Source organism: Epinephelus moara, chromosome 12 (genome assembly GCF_006386435.1).
Source record: "Epinephelus moara isolate mb chromosome 12, YSFRI_EMoa_1.0, whole genome shotgun sequence".
Lineage (NCBI taxonomy): Eukaryota > Metazoa > Chordata > Actinopteri > Perciformes > Serranidae > Epinephelus > Epinephelus moara.
In genome coordinates, this window is record NC_065517.1 from 5,857,562 (window position 1) to 5,877,917 (window position 20,356).

The 20,356-nt window shown below is 41.7% G+C and overlaps 1 protein-coding gene and 1 long non-coding RNA gene across 2 annotated transcripts in view; one reads left to right on the forward strand and one right to left on the reverse strand.

Moving 5' to 3' along the window:
* Positions 1 to 2,466, reverse strand: part of LOC126398894 (uncharacterized) — a 14,483-nt gene extending 12,017 nt beyond the window's left edge. The window contains exon 1 of the long non-coding RNA XR_007570830.1: positions 2,352 to 2,466. This is a non-coding gene — a long non-coding RNA (uncharacterized LOC126398894). The remainder of the gene's footprint in view (positions 1 to 2,351) is intronic.
* arhgef4 (Rho guanine nucleotide exchange factor (GEF) 4) overlaps positions 1 to 20,356 on the forward strand; it is a 333,579-nt gene that overhangs the window by 270,146 nt on the left and 43,077 nt on the right. The window contains exon 8 of the mRNA XM_050058488.1: positions 19,718 to 19,950. Coding sequence (XP_049914445.1) covers positions 19,718 to 19,950 — 233 coding nt within the window. The remainder of the gene's footprint in view (positions 1 to 19,717; positions 19,951 to 20,356) is intronic.

The window sequence follows — 20,356 nt, forward strand, 5'->3', positions numbered from 1 at the left end:
ACACAAAAAAATCCAAGCGCAGGGCAGAAATCTGAGAGCAGAAATTCCACAAGCGCACAGAAACAGTTTGAGCGCAAGGAGAAAAGCCGAAGCTCGAGCAGGAAATCTGTGCAAGCAAATGGTATCTGAGTGCGTGCAACATGGTATCTGAGTGCAAGCAACATGGTATCTGAGTGCGAGCACACAGTTTGAGCAGAAACAGAGTAGATCCAAGTGCAAGCAGAGGCTATTTGAGTATGAGGGCAGGGTTTTTGAACGTGAAATCAATAAATAATGCTCTCAAACTGATAGACCACTCTCTTGAATAAAGATAGGGATAAAGCTCCATATTAAAGAGGATTAAAAACACATACAAACATACAGTGCAGTTGGACGGTCCAAACTAGTGTCCACAAGATGGCAGCAAATAACAATAAAGTGCAGTGGCATATATATATATATATATATATATATATATATAAAGTGCATATAGTGAGTCAGTTGCTGGCAGCTTATAAATATAAGAGTGCAGGTGTCCATGTTAAAAAGTGCAGTTTGGGGGGGTAGGTGACATAGTCAGTGGCTTATTGCAGGTAGGGAGGATAGGGAGTTCACCAGCCTCACCGCCTCTGGAAAGAAGCTGGATTTCAGCCTTGTTGTTTTTGCTTTTAGGCTTCTCAGCCTCCTGTCAGAGGGGAGGAGGGCAAACAATCCGTTAGCAGGGTGGGTGGAGTCCCTCATAATGCAGGAGGCTCTGCTCCTGCTGATGTAAATGTCCTCAATGGAGGGGAGGCAGCAGTTTGTAATCTTCTGCGCTGCCTTAACCACCCTCTGCAGAGCCCTCCTGTCTGCGGCGGAGCAGTTCCCATACCAGACTGTGATACAGGATGTGAGGATGCTCTCCACCGCACATCTGTAGAAGGCAGTCAGGACGGTTGCACTGAGGCCAGCATGTTTCAGCTTCCTCAGAAAGTAGAGGCATTGGTGGGCCTTCTTCCTGACACAGGCAGTGTGATTGGTCCAGGTGAGGTTGTGTGAAATGTGCACCCCCAAGTATTTAAAACAGGAGACCACTTCCACAGTTGCTCCTCCGATGTGCAGGGGGAGGGGGGGAGTGTGACCACCTCTTCTAAAATCCATAATTACCTGCTTTGTTTTTGCTACATTGAGGAAGAGGTTGTTTGCTCTGCACCATTTTTCAAGCAGTCCCACCTCCTGTCTATACTCAGACTCATCATTGTTGGAGATTAGTCCCACCACGACCGTGTCGTCGGCAAACTTCACAATATGATTGCTGGAGTGAGTGGCCGAGCAGTCATACGTGAGGAGGGTATACAACAGGGGGCTCAGGACGCATCCCTGGGGGGAGCCGGTGTTGAGGGTGATGGAGGCGGATGGTTTTCTTTGTTTACCTGCATGGCTACAAGAGCCAGGGTCATCTTCTGCAGTCCATCTGACACCATCTGCAATGTCAGCCTATCCCTCTCAAAGAGAAGGCTCAGAATTAAACCCATAAACACATTTAATCTAACTTCCCTTGTTTTTAATCCACAGCGTAGTACTGAATTACTCTCACAATGGTTTCACAAGAGTGATAATAAAACACTTACACACTGAGCCTGATACAAACTTCAATTGCCAAAATGTATGAAATGCTCCTTTAACCTTTCTGACGGAGAGGAATGAAGTCAGGCTATGGCGTTAGCAAATCAGCAGGAGTTAGCATGAATATGAAGCAGCCTATATCCATTAGCCTGCTCAACATAACAGACAGCTCATCGATGCTCCTAACACATTCACTCTGCTCATCCTGCCTCACACATTTACTGTCACTCTTGTATCTCAACCATATGCATCTTCACACACATTTCACTCACTTTAACTCACACAGAACGTCATTAGCGACGCACTTAGCTACTGAAGCTATTTCTAGCGGCACCCACACACACAGACACAGACTCTCTTAATCGCGGTCAAAGTCAATGTCTCAGTGTCACAGTATCACACTAAGGTTCTGCTAAAACATACTACTGTTATCTGGGTGTTCATTATACTCAGCTTACCTGTAGGAAATTTAGAAACATGACTGGCTGCTAGTTCAAGTATGACCTTCATCTCTGTAGCTAAAGTTGCTAGCCTAATTATTACTGACTGAATGAACCGAGTAACTGTTACACCTCTTCTGATTAACTGTAACGTTACCGTCATTATCATAAACATCAGAATTTAGAACACACAGTCACATTTATAACTTTGTAAGGCCATCATGTACAAGATTAGCTGATTTGCTAGTGTTAGCTATCACAAAGAACTAGAACTAAAAATCAACAAGCTAACGGTAGCCTATAGCCTACTTTAACAAACTAACTTACCACAGGGGCAGAAACAGATGAAATATCGTCTTCAGAGTCCCAAAGCCAATTGTCGCATCCTACTCCAACTGGAGCAGCACTGGAGGGGCTTGCATCAGTTATTGCAACCATCTCAGCATTGCTAAGTTCTGTGCTCTGATGAGGAGTGGCGAGTATAGGTGGTGAGTGGCACCCAGCGTGACCGTCATGCAGTGAGTTGAGTTGTGGAGCCAGATCAGGTGCAGCAAAAGCCACTGTTTTTTTGCTGTTCATAAGTTTTGTATTGAAATTATTCAAGCGACAAAAGCGACGTCCAGATACCCATACGTAATGACGTTGTAAATAACATCCATTTCGATACTGCTTTGACTTTTTCTTGCTGTCCCGGAATTGTCCCAGACACATCATCTTTGTGTCCCAGTAGCAATTTTTATAGTCCCTGGGACGTCGGGACACCGTTAGTTTCGAGCCCTAAGAGCATATTAATAATTTATTAACCTCATTATCATCATCATTATTAACTATTAATAACACCCAGGGGTGGAAGTAACGAATTACAAATACTCACGTTACTGTAATTAAGTTGATTTTTTGGGTACTTGTACTTTTATAAGTATTTTTTTCAAGTGTGTAACAGTGGCGGTTCTAGGCCAGTTTCAATGGGGGGGCCAAGCTAGGGCCAGTCCTTTTGATACAGGGGCACATACAAGTAGGGTCAAATATCTAAGTCTGAACAATAAGACATATATGTACATATATATGCGCATATCAGTGTTTCCCACAGGATTTTTGGAGACTACACTCAACCCTGTAGGAGGGTCCCCCAGGAGAAAATTTTGTATCTATTTGATTTAAAGGCATCAATCTGGTGAATTCTGAGAGCCAAGTTATGATTGCAGAATATGCCTAGATTTCAACATATTTGTGCTTTTTATGTGTGAAAAATGTTCTATTTTTATTGATAAAAACACTAGTGGTATGTTATGGTGATGGGTTACACTTAAAATACGGCTAAGGATTAGTGGTTTAACATTTCAGTAATCAAAAGAAAAATGACTAACATACTAATGGAGGGCTATTTTATTATTTTAAATCATGTACAGACAAAATATTCTTTTAAAACTCTCTCACTCACAAACACAGTTACAGATACGCAAAACCATACAAAACACGCAATACGAAAAGAAAACCAAAGGTAAGACTTCAATTAATTACACACAACAAACACAAATTACTGCTTTCCTCCTTCCCTCACGATTTGCAAGTAGGCTATGGCACCCTGAATCAGAGCATTTAATTTTACACAGCTTCGAAAAGAAGATTTCAAAAGCCCTTTGGAAGTCCCGCTTCTATTTAAAAGAATATTTTGTCTGTACATGATTTAAAATAATAAAATAGCCCTCCATTAGTATGTTAGTCATTTTTCTTTTGATTACTGAAATGTTAAACCACTAATCCTTAGCCGTATTTTAAGTGTAACCCATCACCATAACATACCACTAGTGTTTTTATCAATAAAAATAGAACATTTTTCACACATAAAAAGCACAAATATGTTGAAATCTAGGCATGTTCTGCAATCATAACTTGGCTCTCAGAATTCACCAGATTGATGCCTTTAATTCAAATAAATACAAAATTTTCTCCTGGGGGAGCATGCCCCCGGACCCCCCTACGGGGTTGGGTGTAGTCTCCAAAAATCCTGTGGGAAACACTGATATAAACATATATATGTACATATATATCTTATTGTTCAGACTTAGATATTTGACCCTACTTGTATGTGCCCCTATATCAAAAGGACTGGCCCTAGCTTGGCCCCCCCATTGAAACTGGCCTAGAACCGCCACTGTTGTGGAGTCAGCGAGCCCCATGTATTCATGTGTGTGCCATGTGTTTACACTCTTGCCTCATAATAGTCATATCATTGCAGTAATTTCACTGTATAAGGTGAGCTGTTTTTGATATTTTATACAGGTGAATCGAATCGAATGCCTGCTATTGACGACGCAATAAAACATCCATCGGTTAAAAGTAATTAATACTCTGAGTAGTTTTTGAGAAAAGTACTTTGTACTTTTACTTAAGTAATTTTTAAACACCAGTACTTTTACTTGTAATTGAGTACACTTTAAGCAATCTAACAGTACTTGTACTTGAGTACAAATTTTCAGTACTTTTTCCACCTCTGATAACACATTATTAATTTAATCTGATAGGGTCTGATAGGGTCTTATAGTGTCTTATAAACCAGTAATAAATGTGGTTATTGTTCTATAATTAACCCTTATAAATCATAATTAAAGGCACTGTATGTAAGAATGTGGCCAAAACGGTTTTCTGCACTCAAATTCAAAATACTGCCGTGAGTCGTGTCCGCCCCCCTTCCCCTACAGATTCGAGGTTGCTGGACAGCGGCACACTGGAGACTGATTTGTTTGCCCACGGACAGCTGCCGTGGCAGGGCCGTGTCGCTGCGTCCGTGATCTTCGGTTTTCCAGCGGACCGTTCGAGCAAGTCCGGCTTCTCTGCTGCTAACGCTGCTGCCGGGATACAGCGGAGGAGCCGGCTGCTAATGTTATGTACCGGGACACTGCTAATGCTGCTTGCTGTGCTGCTGTAGCTCAGTCGTAACTGTAACTGATGCTGAGGCTCTACTGACTGTGTGACTGGTAGACGGCGGTGGGTGGCGCAACAGGCCAAAACACAAATTCAAAACATAAACATGATTTGCGGACCGTAAAATATTTTAAATGCGAATATTCTGGCCGTACTATTGTTGTCGGTGAGATCAGTGTGTTATATGAACATTATTCCTTAGTCTCTGTGACATATTTGGAGGATTTTATGACTATTTGCTTTAGATTTCTTACATATAGCTCCTTTAATGAAAATAGACATCTTATTAATTAATATTTAGGATAGCTTTATAAACTGTTATCAAGTTTCTATTAAGTGTTTACAATGCTCCTATATGAAATAATAACTGTGTTAATTATGCTATAATTAACACTTATATAGTCTTATTAATGGTAATAAACATCTTATTCTGTTTTATTAGTTCTCATTAACTGTTAATTGGTGCTTATTAAGCATTAATTAACACTTATTACAGTGCCTTAATATAAAGTGTTACCAAAATCTCGTATTGTTTTGGCAAATAAATTGCTGATTATTAGGCTACTGGAATATTTTCATTTCTGGGTGTTATTTTCGTATTTTCAATGTGCTATACCCTGGTAAAATGTTGCCCCACACCCCTACCCCAACCACAAACACACAGACACTCATGCACATGCACACAAATTGGCCTATGCATGCATAATCCCACTGTGCCCAGTCCGGACCTACAACGGCAGTAGAGGCACCAGGCAGCCTATTTTTTGACCTAAACAAGATAAAAACCTAAGTGAAATGGATCTAAAAAGGTTTTCATGCATTGGGAATTCAATCCCATATTCAAATTTATGGCATAATGTAGAGAAACTGCTTGAAATTCATATGTAAAATCGTAGGCAAAAAAAAAGCTGATTATTATTATAATATTATTTCGCTTAATCGAATATTTCGCTTTCTGTGACTTATTTTTTATTTCTGAATGAGCTATGCCATAATAAAATGTTGCCCCCAAACCCTTTCTCCAACCACAAACACACAGGCACTCACACACACACACACACACACACACACACACACACACACACAAACTAGCCTGTGCACACATAACCTGTCTTTGCCCACTCCCATACTACAACTGCAGAAGAGGCACCTGACTTGCTCTTGTCACAGGAGCTCAACAACAACAGCTGACAGGTAAAATCTTAAAATTAAACCAGGACTTTTGTTAAAATGGTGTAATATATATATATATATATATGTAGTAACATGTTTGTGCCATAAAATAACTGTACTCTGTACACTGTTTTATCACTGAATAATCTTTGCTCACTAACTTTCACAGTTACGAAAGTGCTAACTAGCTTAGCTATAAATAGCTTGTCATTTCATAAGAAAGCTGATCCACTACAATGGTCAGCAGGTTATATAGCCTATAAACTAAACCTTTTTTTTTTGTCACAACAATGATAGAAACATCATATGACATTTTGTATTCATGAGATTGCCAAAATGAGTTTGGCAGTCTATCAATGAGTTTGAGTTTGTTTATATTAGCTAGTTAGCTAGGCGTTAGCTAGCATAGCTACTCATTGCTAATGGCAAACCTGGCTAATGTTAGCCCACCAGGAAAAAAGTGTAATCGCCTTTGTCTTTGAGTAGTGCTCACTTTCATCTCTTGTATGAGATGAAGTGCTTCTTTCTGATCTTGTTGACAAAAGATGCACTTCTTCCAATCTGATGGACATATTTTGATTGGTATTTGACTTGATGGAACCGTGGTCTTTATTTACTTTAAATCCAGTCCTCATTAACTTGTCGATTTTACTTTTACTCATATAATTCGATCGGCAGTCTTTGTGCCATGAGAACATCTGCTGGGGAACATCGGCTTGAAATATTTCAGTGAGTCGATCGGTTGCCTCTTGATAATTGTCATTATGTAATTTTGATCGGAGTCATCTAACAGTATCAACTGACTGGAGTCCTTCATTGCTTACTGTCATGAGCTTTTGGACGCTGTCTTTCTGGCAGATGATGCACAACTGTGGCTCCAGTGGAACTGGTCTTTTCCAAGAATGGGCCATTCCGGCCATGTTTCCATTCATCAGCAGAATTAGACCTATAAACAGGGGCGGCTGGCCAATAGAGGGCGATAGGGCACCGCCCCTCCTTGAGCCACAAAAGTCGTTCTTCGGCACTTCATTGTGTGTTCATGAGCGTTTAAGTCATAATGTGGAGACAACATGGACATTACAAAGAAGATGTGTTGTATTTTATCACTCAAAATGTTTAAAAAACACGTCGTCAACCGTTTCCACTGAAATATTGCTTTACGGACGGAAACTCATTTTTCCGATTATTCAGACATCACATGAGGTAGCGCCACATTCAAGATCAACATGGCTAACGTTTCCAGCTGATCCAAGAGGCTTTTTAACCATATAGGTTAAAAAGTAATGACGCAAAGTGCGTCCAAATTCACACCCGTTTTTCTGAACGCAAAGCGCAGGACCAGAGCTTTCCAGTGATACCACACACATCATTGTGCTGTCATCCCATCATGCTATAGATCAGTTGTCTAAAAAAAATAAAAACCTGACGAATTTCTTTACAATCTGTAGTGTATTTGAATGGAAGTGCATTACTCAGTGTGACTGCTAGATGGCACTGTAACTTTGCAGTTGTGTTACTGTGTTGGCATTGAGAGGACAGTATAAAAAAGTTGTTGTTGACTCGACATGGCGTCCTCCACATCATATATTACATGGTGTCAGAATAAAACTTGAAGAAACCAAAGAAAGGAAGAAAATGGAGCAGATGAAACCTCCGACCTCACTGAGTCTAGAAGGAAATCTAGTGGAAGATTGGAGGCAAAGATGCAAAGATTCAAACTGTTCTTTGTCGCCAGCGGAATTGGTGAAAAGTCTGATGCAGTGAAAAGAGCCACATTCCTGCATGTGGCTGGAGACGAAGCAATTAAGGTATATAACACGCTTGACTTCGATGAAGATGTAGATGACTATGATAGATTGAAAGAGCAATTCCGCCAACATTGTGAGCCAAGGAAAAATGTGACATATTTAAGGCACCTCTTCTTCACTCGGGTGCAAGGAAAATCTGAAACTGTTGATGCATATGTGACTGATTTAAAGAATAAAGCTAAAGACTGCGAGTTTGAGCACCTTACCGACTCACTGATACGAGATAGAATCATGTGTGGGATCACAGATGACCAAGTAAGAGGATGACTACTGAGAGAACCTGACCTCACGCTAATCAAAGCAATAGACATTTGCAGAGCCAGTGAGTTGAGTCGGAGTCAGCTAAAAAGTCTACATGAAGAGGTTGAGATTCCTGTTAATAAAGTCACCAAACAAAAACAACATGACAAACAGAAAGACAGTGGTGCCATAGCACACAGTGTAAAGATGAGAAATCAAGGAAACTGCACAAGATGCGGCTACAAACATGAGCCAAGGAAGTGTCCTGCCTACGGACAAGTGTGCAAAGCCTGCCACGGCAAAAATCATTATGCAAAAATGTGCAACTCATGTAAGCACACAAACAACCATAGAGTGCACCATATAAACAAGGCAGAGGCAGATGATCAAGAATTCTTTATTGGCTCAATCCAAGCAGAAAAACAAGACCACTCAGTTTCACAAATCAATGCAGTGGATGCAAAGAAAGAAAAGTGGCATGAAGATCTGATTGTCAACAAGAAAGTTTTGAAAGTCAGGCTGGATACTGGAGCCGATTGCAACGTCATTTCCATGAAAGACCTCAGAGAGTTGAGACTGGATAAAAAGGTGAGTGGATCTCTCTCCAAGCTTATTGCTTATGCAGGCCACCACATTCCAGCTAAAGGCAAAATCATGTTGACATGTCAGTACAAAGATAAAAAGTATGATTTGGAGTTTGAGGTCATAAGGAACAATGCAACTACAATTCTAGGAGGAGGGTCATGTGAAGAAATGGGGCTTGTCAAAAGACTGCATGCGCTTAAAACTGAGAGTGACATTCTAAGTGAATATGAGGATTTATTCACTGGATTAGGCTGCATACCAGGAGTATACCACATTGAGACAAAACCAGACGTCACTCCAGTAGTTCATGCTCCCAGGAAAGTGCCTGTCGCCCTAAAAGACAAAATTGAAACAGAGCTGAAAAGAATGGAAAATGTGTGTGTAATAACCAAACAGACAGAGCCTACTGATTGGGTGAATAGTATGGTGACTGTAACAAAACCTAACAAAGTTCAGATCTGCATTGACCCACAGGACCTGAATACAGCCATCAAAAGAGAACATTATCCGCTGCGCACAATCGAAGAAGTGGTAGCTGACATGCCAAATACCAGATTCTTTTCAGTTTTAGATGCTAACCATGGATTTTGGCAAATCCAACTAGATGAAGAAAGCTCTCACCTGTGTACGTTTATAACACACCATCTGGGAGATACAGGTTTGAAAGACTTCCATTTGGTATAGCGTCGGCACCTGAAGTGTTCCAGAGGTGCACAGCCAGACATCTAGAAGGGCTAGAGGGTGTAGTCAACGTAATAGATGACATCCTGGTCTGGGGAGAGAGCATAGAGCAGCATGATTGTCGTTTGAGACAACTGCTGGACCGCCTGAGAAGCATCAACCTGAAACTGAACAAAAGTAAGTGTAAGATAAGGATGACAGAAATCAGTTACATTGTTCATGTGCTCAGTGAGAATGGACTTAAGCCTGATCCTGAAAAGGTCAGAGCCATACAAAACATTCCTGCACCAGAGGACAAGGCCGCCCTACAGAGGTTCACAGGGTTACTGCAATACCTCTCTAAATTCATCCCCAACCTCTCAGACCTGAGTGCTTCTCTGAGGAAGTTGGAAGGAAATGCGGAATGGCACTGGGGGTCAGAGCAACAACAGAGTTTTGACAAACTAAAAGCTCTTGTCAGCCAAGCACCAGTACTCAAGTACTATGATGTCAGCAAGCCAGTTACCTTATCTGTTGATGCAAGCTCTGAGGGTCTGGGAGCAGTGCTACATCAAGATGGACAGCTAGTAGCATATGGCCCCAGGGCATTAACTGACTGTCAAAAACATTATGCCCAAATCAAAAAAGAATTGCTTGCAATCGTGTTTGGCTGTGAAAAATTCCATCAGTATCTATATGGAAGACATGTCCATGTAGAAAGTGATCACAAGCCACTGGAAGTAATATTTAAAAAATCACTCCTCAGCGCCCCAGCCAGACTACAAAGAATGCTCATGAGACTACAAAAGTACAGTCAAGTACAAGCCAGGCAAGGAGATGTATATTGCTGATGCTCTAAGCAGAGCATTTCTAAAAGTGCACCATGAGAAACTCCTTGATGAAGAGCTGGAAGTCAACTTTGTAAATCACCAACTCCCAGTATCAGAGGAAAAGTTGCAGGAGTTCAAAGAAGCAACAAAAGAGGATGCTGAGTTGATGCTGGTCGCAAATGCAATTCAGAGAGGCTGGCCAGATAAACAGAGACAGCTTCCAGACAAAATAAAACAGTACTGGACATTTAGGGAAGAACTGTCATGTGTAGATGGACTCATAGTTAAGAACTCTAGGTTAGTAGTACCACACACATTGAGAAGGGAAATGCTCAGGAAGATCCACGAGTCACACATGGGCATGGTTAAGTGTAAGGAGCGAGCCCGTGATATACTGTACTGGCCGGGCATGGCCAGACAGATAGAAGAAGTCGCGGCTCAGTGTGCTGTATGTAACACACACAAGAACAATAATCCCAGAGAGCCACTTATGTCACATCCAGTGCCTGAGAGAGCATGGGCAAAGATAGTTGTGGATTTGTTTCACTTCAATGATGCAGAGTACTTACTGTGTGTAGATTACTTTTCAAAGTTTCCTGAGATCATCAAACTGAATGGAACCACAAGCAAACATATCATCATTGGGCTGAAGTCTATATGCAAGGCATGGTGTGCCAGATGAGTTATTCTTTGACAATGGAAGACAGCTGGTGAGCCAAGAGATGGTGGACTTCAGTGCTGAGTGGGGTTTCACACCACCTCAAGTCCCACCTTCCCGCAGTCAAATGGGCAAGTTGAGAGGGCAGTTCAGACAATAAAAAACCTGCTCAGAAAAGCACAGGACAGCGCTGTGTCAAAGTTACCTGTGACAGAGACATTGTTGCAGCCAGCTCTCTAAAAATGCCAGGAGCAACCTCATGTACAGACAACAAAGACAGAAACAATACTTTGACCAAGGAACCAAGACACTGTCTGACCTCCAAGATGGTGAAAATGTGAGGATTAGACAAGGCAACAAGTGGGAACCAGCCACTGTGGTACAGAAACACATTCAGCCGAGATCATTGTCAAAACCACAAGTGGAGAAATGTACAGGAGAAATCGCAGACACCTGCTCAAAACAAGAGAGACTTCATTCCCAGGGACACCTGATGACATCACACCAGAGCACTCATATCATATGGAGCAAGACACTCTGCCATGTGCTGATCCACCCGCCCTACTCCATGTTCCACTGTACCGCAGAGTAGTGACTGACGATACTGTATCGACAAACAGCCCTGTCAGGGCTGCCTCTGACCAAATTGGGGCCCTAAGCGAAATTTTATTTGGATTATTATTATTATTATCATTATTGTTGTTGTTGTTGTTGTATTATTATTGTTATTATGTACAGACTACAGTCCTAAGAAAACATACTAATTCAGGATCAAACAGACTGATATTTCAAACTTTACGTTCAAGTTTAGTTCCCTCTGTCAACAAATGCATCAGTTACACACTCATTTCAATCAGTATTTCTCTGTCTCCTCAAAAGCTGACTGTTATGAATTAAATTCACCAACAGATGGTGACATTTACCTCCATAAAAATAGTCTAAAACTTATATTAACAACATATATTGATAGGCTATAAACTTTAGCCAATATATATTGGCTAAAGTTTATAGCCTATCAATATATACGACCACCAACTGGTCATTTTACCACTCCTTTTCATCAGAGGTGAATGCATAGGGCGTTAACAAGACATTCAATAAATGTTAATCAGGGCCGCTGGAAAAAAAAAAAAATTCTCCAGTCTAGACAGAGACTGGAGACAGAGATTCCTATCTAATGAGTAGCAGCTTAGGTGTTTGTGCCACAAAGTTTTATTTCAACAACATACCTACCTTCAAGTGAAGCACGAGCTTCCTCTTGTTTGCCTTTTTTTCCCTCTTGCTCGCTCCTGACTCGTGACGTCTTTTGGACGACATGTCGACAACTCTTCTTCACTTGCTGCAGCTCTGCAGGTGCCTGCCGGCGCACCCCTGTGATTGGTCAGATGTCGAGTGCTGTCAATCATTGCAGCGACACATGCGCAGTCAGATTACAGGTCTCTTCTCTCCTTCCTCGAGCTGATTCTACACGCACCTCACGGTAGCGCATATGCGCATCCATTGCGTATATGCGTTGGTTGGTAAATTGAGTCTCATGAGGACTGTACTATGTTTTTTATAGTGCCTTTTGCTTCAGCCTGGTTTAATGCAAGCTGCCACTTGTTTTCATAGCAGTCATGCTCATATTATACATGGAAACTGTTATTAGAAGAAACAAACTTGAGAAAGGGAGATGTAGTGTATTTGAATGGAAGTGCATTACTCAGTGTGACTGCTAGGTGGCACTGTAACTTTGCAGTTGTGTTACTGTGTTGGCATTGAGAGGACAGAATAAAAAAAGTTGTTGACTCGACATGGCGTCCTCCACATCATATATTACACAATCCATTATACAGATCTTGTTATCAGTCACTTCATATAGTGAGGAATATCGTATCTTACCACGTCTTGGGCTTGTGTGTATTTCTCCCTGTCTATCCACATTTGTAGTCCAGCTTTCAAGATGCAAATATCTCGATATTGTCCAGCTGACATCAAACTTTGTATGTCAAGACCAGCACACTTCACTCAGACAACTGAGGCCTAATTATGCATGCATGACAGGGCAGTAGGTACCATATACACTGAGGGGGACATGCCACACAAAATGAATTTCCACTTAGCTATAATAAAATGTTTTCTGATGAAGACTGACAATGACTCACTTACTCAATTTTATTTGATTAATGGTAAAACAGGTCTCTGTTCACATTCAAAGGTATTTGTGTGGGCAAATCGATGAAAATTAGTCTATTGAGGACCACAGTGGATTGTTCAGTCATTGTAGAGCCAAATTAATTCAAATTTACCCATTGAACGGGTCACCTTAGCCATCATCACAACAATTGCCCCCCCTGAGAAATTTGGCAGGAGCCTCCACTGCCTATAAGAATAATTAATATAGGCCATTAATGTTTTAAAATAGTATTATTTCATAGTAGTGAAAAAGTATTTTCACATGTTTTCAGGTTTGCAATTAGCAATGAGTAGCTATGCTAGCTAACACCTAGCTAACTAGCTAATATAAACAAACTCAAACTCATTGGTAGACTCCCAAATTCATTTTGGCAATCTCATGAATAAAAATTGTCATATGATGTTTCTATCATTGTTTTGACAAAAAAAATGATGGTTTAGTTTATAGGCTACATAACCTGCTGACCATTGTAGTGGATCAGCCTCCTTATGAAATGACAAGCTAATGGTAGCTAAGCTATTTAACGCTTTCTTAACTGTGAAAGTTAGCAAGCAAAGATTATTCAGTGATAAAACAGTGTACAGAGTACAGTTATTTTATGGCACAAACATGTTACTACATATATATATTCACCATTTTAATAAAAGTCCTGGTTTGATTTTAAGATTTTACCTGTCAACTGTTGTTGTTGAGCTCCTGTGACAAGAGCAAGTCAGGTGCCTCTTCTGCGGTTATAGGATGGGAGTGGGCAAAGACAGGTTATGTGTGCACAGGCTAATTTGTGTGTGTGTGAGTGCCTGTGTGTTTGTGGTTGGGGAAAGGGTTTGGGGGCAACATTTTATCATGGCATAGCTCATTTAAAATCATAAATAAGCCACAGAAAGCAAAATATTCCAGTAATAATCGGCATTTTTTTGCCTAAAAAACTACGATTTTACCTATATATATGAATTTCAAGCAGTTTCTCTACATTATGCCATAAAATTGAACATGGAATTGAATTCCCAATGCATGAAAACCTTTATAGACCCATTTCACTTAGGTTTTTATCTTGTTTAGGTCAAAAAATAGGCTGCCAGGTGCCTCTACTGCTGTTGTAGGTCCGGACTGGGCACAGTGGGATTATGCATGCATAGGCCAATTTGTATGCATGTGTGTGAGTGTCGGTGTGTTTGTGGTTGGGGTAGGGGTATGGGGCAACATTTTACCATGGTATAGAACATCTCTCTCTCTCTCTCTCTCTCTCTCTCTTTCTCTCTCTCTCGTGTCCTATTACTGCATCTTGCTAACTCAGCCATTCTAGATGTCACTAACTCGGCTTCTTCTCCGGAGCCTTTGTGCTCCACTGTCTCTCAGGTTAACTCGTATTGTACCGGTGCCTGGATAGTGTGNAGTAGCCAGAACTATAATTATAATATTATTACTTTCATTAATGTTGTTGTAAGCTACTGTCATTACCGTCTGTCCTGCATCTCTCTCTGTCTCTGTCTCTGTCTCTCTCTCTGTATCTCTCTCTCTGTCTCATTGTGTCATATGGATTACTGTTCATTTATTATGCTGATCTGTTCTGTACGACATCTATTGCACGTCTGTCCGTCCTGGAAGAGGGATCCCTCCTCAGTTGCACTTCCTGAGGTTTCTACCGTTTTTTTACCCGTTAAAGGTTTTTTTTGGGGGAGTTTTTTCTTATCCGCTGTGAGGGTTCTTGGATGTCATATGCTGTACAGCCCTGTGAGGCAAACTGTGATTTGTGATATTGGGCTTTATAAATAAAATTGATTGATTGATTGAAAATACAAAAATAACACCCAGAAATTAAAATATTCTAGTAATAATCAGCAATTTATTTGCCAAAAAAACGGGATTTTTACCTATATATATGAATTTTAAGCAGTTTTCCTACATTATAGAGGAGGGTGTGTCTGCAGACCTGGAGACTGCAGATTCAGACCTGCAGATCTTGACCTGCAGTTCTAGACCCCTTGTGTTTCGCGACAGCGCCCTCTGTTTCATTGGAAGCCAACATACTATTACAACTATTGAATATGGACGACGACGATCCGAGTGTGAGTATTCAATGTGAATCACATTATTTGTTTAATGCCATCAAACTATTTTGTTGACTTGAATTAGACAGCGAAATTGATGTTTTACAGTGATACGTTTAAAATGATATGACTGTCTTTACCACGATAGTCTGAAAGGCACGTCAAATATGGGTTAAAGTAGTAGGTAATAGTTTAGCTTGTTAGCAATGAACTGTTTGACCTGCACATTTTGTTTCATGAAACCGAAGCGCGATGACGAGTAATTTTAGCATGTGCTTTAAATTAAACATGAATAAATAATTAAAGCAATGAAGTGGATGTACATTTTCATACAAGCATGAAACTGTTTACATATTGGCAATTAGTGTACTTTATGCTAAAAGTTAATTTTGTATTCATGTATATCATGTAATACACCTACACACGTTTACAAGCAGTAATTTCTGAGTATTATTGATGCTTCTGCTATCCCAGTATTATTATTATTATGTTGTCTGTTTACCTTTACAGTGAAGTGGAGGAGTTTTGTCGGAGGATCGAAAGGCAGATGAGGAAAGAAGGGGCACTATTCAAATGGTAGGTAATGTTGCTAATATGTTGATATAATAATGTATTTGCTATGCTCCAGAATCTTCAGTATTTCAGTGTAGAGTGTGATAGGTAATTTAATTTTTTTTTTTAAGTGTTTCTGTTTTCAGTTTTGTGATATGTTTGATTTCTGTTTTTTTCTCTGCAGATCTCCCTGATGTGTGATGTAACCACTGCACACAATAAAACATTTCAAACCATTTCAGTATTTCACAGCCTTTGTTTCAAATTCCCACAACAAAAGTGAGGACTGGACACTCAAGACCAGACATTTCCTATTATATGTTGTAGCGTGTTTGATCAATGCAGTGCAAGTTTTTGGCGTGCCAGTCAGAGCAGTCTGATGAATATTAAGAAATAAAGAACTAAAATAGTTGGATCAAACCATATAAAACAACCAGCAAACAATAATAATGCAGAACAGCACCCAGGAATTAATCAACAATTAAATCTTGGTATTTTTATTTGGGTGTAATAAAATTTTAAAATTGTAAACTGTAATAAAGCATTAAAAGTGTAACTTCTTTCAAACAGTGGTGTTTGGGTGAGACGCTGATTTAGTTGCAGTTATACAGCCGTCCAGTAGGGGACACTGTCGCGAAAAACAAGGGGTCTAGAACTGCGGGTCTGAATCTGCAGTCTCCGGGTCTGCAGAGACATACTATTGACATTATATCATAAATGTGAATATGGAATTGAATTCCCCATATATGAAAACCCCAAAAAGACATTTTAAGTCCTTAATTAGATTTCAGCCTGGCGATGGTGGCCATATTGGATTTTTCCATTTTGAGGCATTATGGGACTTTTTTTTTTTGCGCTGGGCATACAGCAGATTTGGATTCAGCACCCTTGAAAACCCCTAAAAACGCTGTATGCCCAAAATTAACATGAAATGCCTTCAGGACCTTAAATAAGCACATTTTCTGAAATTCTGCCTAGTCTATTAACCTATCCCCAACCTGCATGTCTTTGGACTGTGGGACGAAGCCGGAGTACCCGGAGTAAACCCACGCTGACACAGGGAGAACATGCAACTTGGGACTGAACCAAGAACCCTCTTGCTGTGAGGCGACAGTGCTAACCACTATACCGCCGTGCCACCCCTTGACAATAACATTAATTTTGTAATTTAAATACGTAATTGCATTACATGTAACAAATTACTCACCAACAGTGGTCACAGAAATCAATCAAAACATCAAGAGCCTAGAGAACCTGCTCTTCCTGTTACTATATTAGTTTGGTGTAGTTACTATATCATATATATAAAAACATAGGCTATATATAAACTTGGCAAGATGGCGCCTCTAGTGCGGGCGCCTGTCACAGCAGCTCCAGCTCACGCCGAGCTTTTCTCTATCTTTTCTTTTTAACTTTCTCACTTTGAGTGTTTTTTTAAGTTTGGCTAGCTAGCACTTACGTTTTGCTTTGTTATGGAGACGAAGACCGCTCTCTTTATAGCGGTCTTTCTCCCTTTTTGCTATGGATACGATCGTGTGCGGGGATCCGGCGCCCAGCCGTGCCTCCATTGTTTACACCCGGGACCAGCTGTTAGCCCCACAACACACCGCGGCGCGGCCCGAGGAGAGGCACGACATTCCCGGCGAGCTGCGGAGAAGGAGACGGGGATGTCGCGCCAGAGTGCAGCGCCGACACCGGAGGAGACGGTACAAACCCGTCCTCCCGTTCGTCGTCATGGGTAACGTAAGATTGCTCCCCAACAAGATGGACGAGCTGTCGGCGCTGACTCGCCATCAGAGGGAGTACCGGCAGAGCAGCGTGCTGGTGTTTACCGAGACATGGCTGAACGCGGAAGTACCGGACACAATCGCCACGCTGGACGGATTCCAGCTCATCAGATATGACAGGACAGCGGACAGCGGTAAGAGGAAAGGAGGAGGGCTGGCTGTGTTTGTGAATGATAGATGGTGTAACTCTGGGCACATCACTATCAAGGAACAGCATTGCTGCAGGGACATTGAGCTGCTGGCTGTTGGCATGAGACCATATTATCTACCCAGGGAGTTTTCTCATGTCATTATGGTAGCAGTGTATGTCCCCCCGTCTGCTAAAGCTGAGTCTGCTTGTGACATTCTCCACTCTGTTACAAGTAGGCTGCAAACACAGCACCCTCAGGCCCTCCTTCTGATCTCTGGGGACTTCAACCACGCCTGTCCATCCACCACCCTGCCCACCTTCACCCAGTATGTTTCCTGCCACACCAGAGACAATAAAACACTGGATTTATTTTATGCCAACACCAAGGAGGCATACCACTCATCCCCCCTGCCCCCCCTGGGAAGAGCTGATCACAACCTGGTTCATCTTCTGCCTGTCTACAGACCTCCGGTGCAGAGAGAACCAGCAACCACCCACACTGTGAAAAGATGGTCTGAGGAGGCTGCGGAGGCCCTGAAAGACTGCTTCGAGACCACTGGTTTTTTTTTGTTTTTTTTCCCGTTAAAGGGTGGTTTTTTTGGGGAGTTTTTCCTTATCCGCTGTGAGGGTCCTAAGGACAGAGGGATGTCGTATGCTGTAAAGCCCTGTGAGGCAAATTGTGATTTGTGATATTGGGCTTTATAAATAAAATTGATTGATTGATTGATTTCTCCAGCGCTTTCAACACCATACAGCCTGCACTTCTGAGGGACAAACTGGAGCACATAGGGTTGGCTAATCACCTCACATCCTGGATCCTGGACTACCTTACAGACTGGCCGCAGTATGTCAGGACCCAGGATTGTGTATCGGACTTGGTTGTCTGCAGTACGGGGGCCCCGCAGGGGACAGTGCTGGCACCGTTCCTTTTCACCCTCTACACTGCAGACTTTTCACACGACACCCCCACCTGTCATCTGCAGAAGTTCTCTGATGACTCTGCCATCGTCGGCCTCATCACAGATGGGGACGACAGGGAGTACAGAGAACTGAACCAGGACTTTGTGGACTGAAGCCTGAGGAACCACCTTCAGATCAACGTGGGTAAAACCAAAGAGCTGGTGGTATATTTCCGCAGGCGCAGTCTCCTCCCCCCAACACTGGTGAACATCCAGGGAAAGGACATTGAGATGGTGTACCTGGGTGTTCATCTTAACAATAAACTGGACTGGACTGGACTAACCACATAACAGCACTGTACAGGAAAGGCCAAAGCAGACTCTACCTGCTGAGGCGGCTCAGGTCTTGCAGGGGGCGCTTCTGAAGACCTTCTTTGACACTGTGGTGGCATCAGCCATCTTTTACAGAGTGGTCTGCTGGGGCAGCAGCGTCTCAGCTGCAGATAGGAAGAGACTGGACAAGCTGATCAAGAAGGCCAGCTCTGTCGTGGGATGCTCTCTGGACTCTGTACAGGTGGTGGGAGAAAGGAGGATGACAGCCAAGCTGTCATCTCTGAGGACTAATGACTCCCATCCTCTGCAGGAGATAAAAGCTCTGGAGAGCTCCTTCAGCGATAGACTGATTCAGGAACTGTGAAGGAACACTATCGCAGGTCCTTCCTGCCTGCTGCTGTCAGGCTTCATAACCAGCACTGCTCACAGCAAACTGCACCATGGACACTTTAGGGACACTATGGACACTTTACTTTATGGACACCACTATAAGCATTGTTGTCCCCCATGTTGTTATTTGCACATTCAATATTCACTTGCACTAAATATGTTCACTTTAATCCATTGCTCACTTTTTTTATCCACTGCTCATTATTATTATTATTATTATTGTTATTATTTATGGCTGTTTCTTGTATCTTTTGTACTTTTTTCTGCATACCTAGTTTTTTTTTAAGTTTTATAATATTGAAATCTTTAATTTGACTCTTTACCCTTGACTGCTGTAACACTGGAATTTCTCAATTGTGGGATCAATAAAGGTGTATCTTATCTTATCTTATCTTATCTCATATGTGAACAATTTCCTTACAGTAATGTGAGTGCATACTTTTATTACTCTGGGTTAACTGATTTTCTTGCCTCTCTTTTTTTTGTCCTTAATGTTTAGCAAACAGATTTCCAGATCTATTCAGAGTATTGCAACAACCACCCCAATGCCTGCATTCAGCTCTCTAAGCTCATGAAGGTCAACAAATACGTGTTCTTCTTTGAGGCCTGCCGACTCCTCCAGAAGATGATTGACATTTCCTTGGATGGCTTCCTACTCACTCCAGTTCAGAAGATCTGCAAGTACCCACTGCAACTGGCTGAGCTGCTCAAATACACCAATCCACAGCACAGGTGACTGTAGGCTCTTTCTGTGGTCCTGCAGGAAAGGATTTCAGGAGATCTACTCATCCAGCACATTATGTCTTAAAGTGATAGTTCAGGTTTTTGGACATGAAGTTGTGTGAAACGCTGACCATCTGTAGCTCTGATGTGACGGTGTCACTACTCTCAACGAGCCTCCAGCTCTGAGAAATCGCCCGTAGCTTACCGGAGAAAAAGTAGTTCTGAAGATGTTCGGGGGACACGTAACCAAAAGGTTTTAAGCTACAAAAAAGTATGCATGTGTTTTGTTAGACTATTTCAATAATTTTAAAACATCCCCGCATTACGTCAGACCTTGCTATCAATTGGGACTATTTTCTGGCCAGTATCACTCCGCCGTGCAGGCCCGCAAGACAGCACGGCAACAGAAATCAAT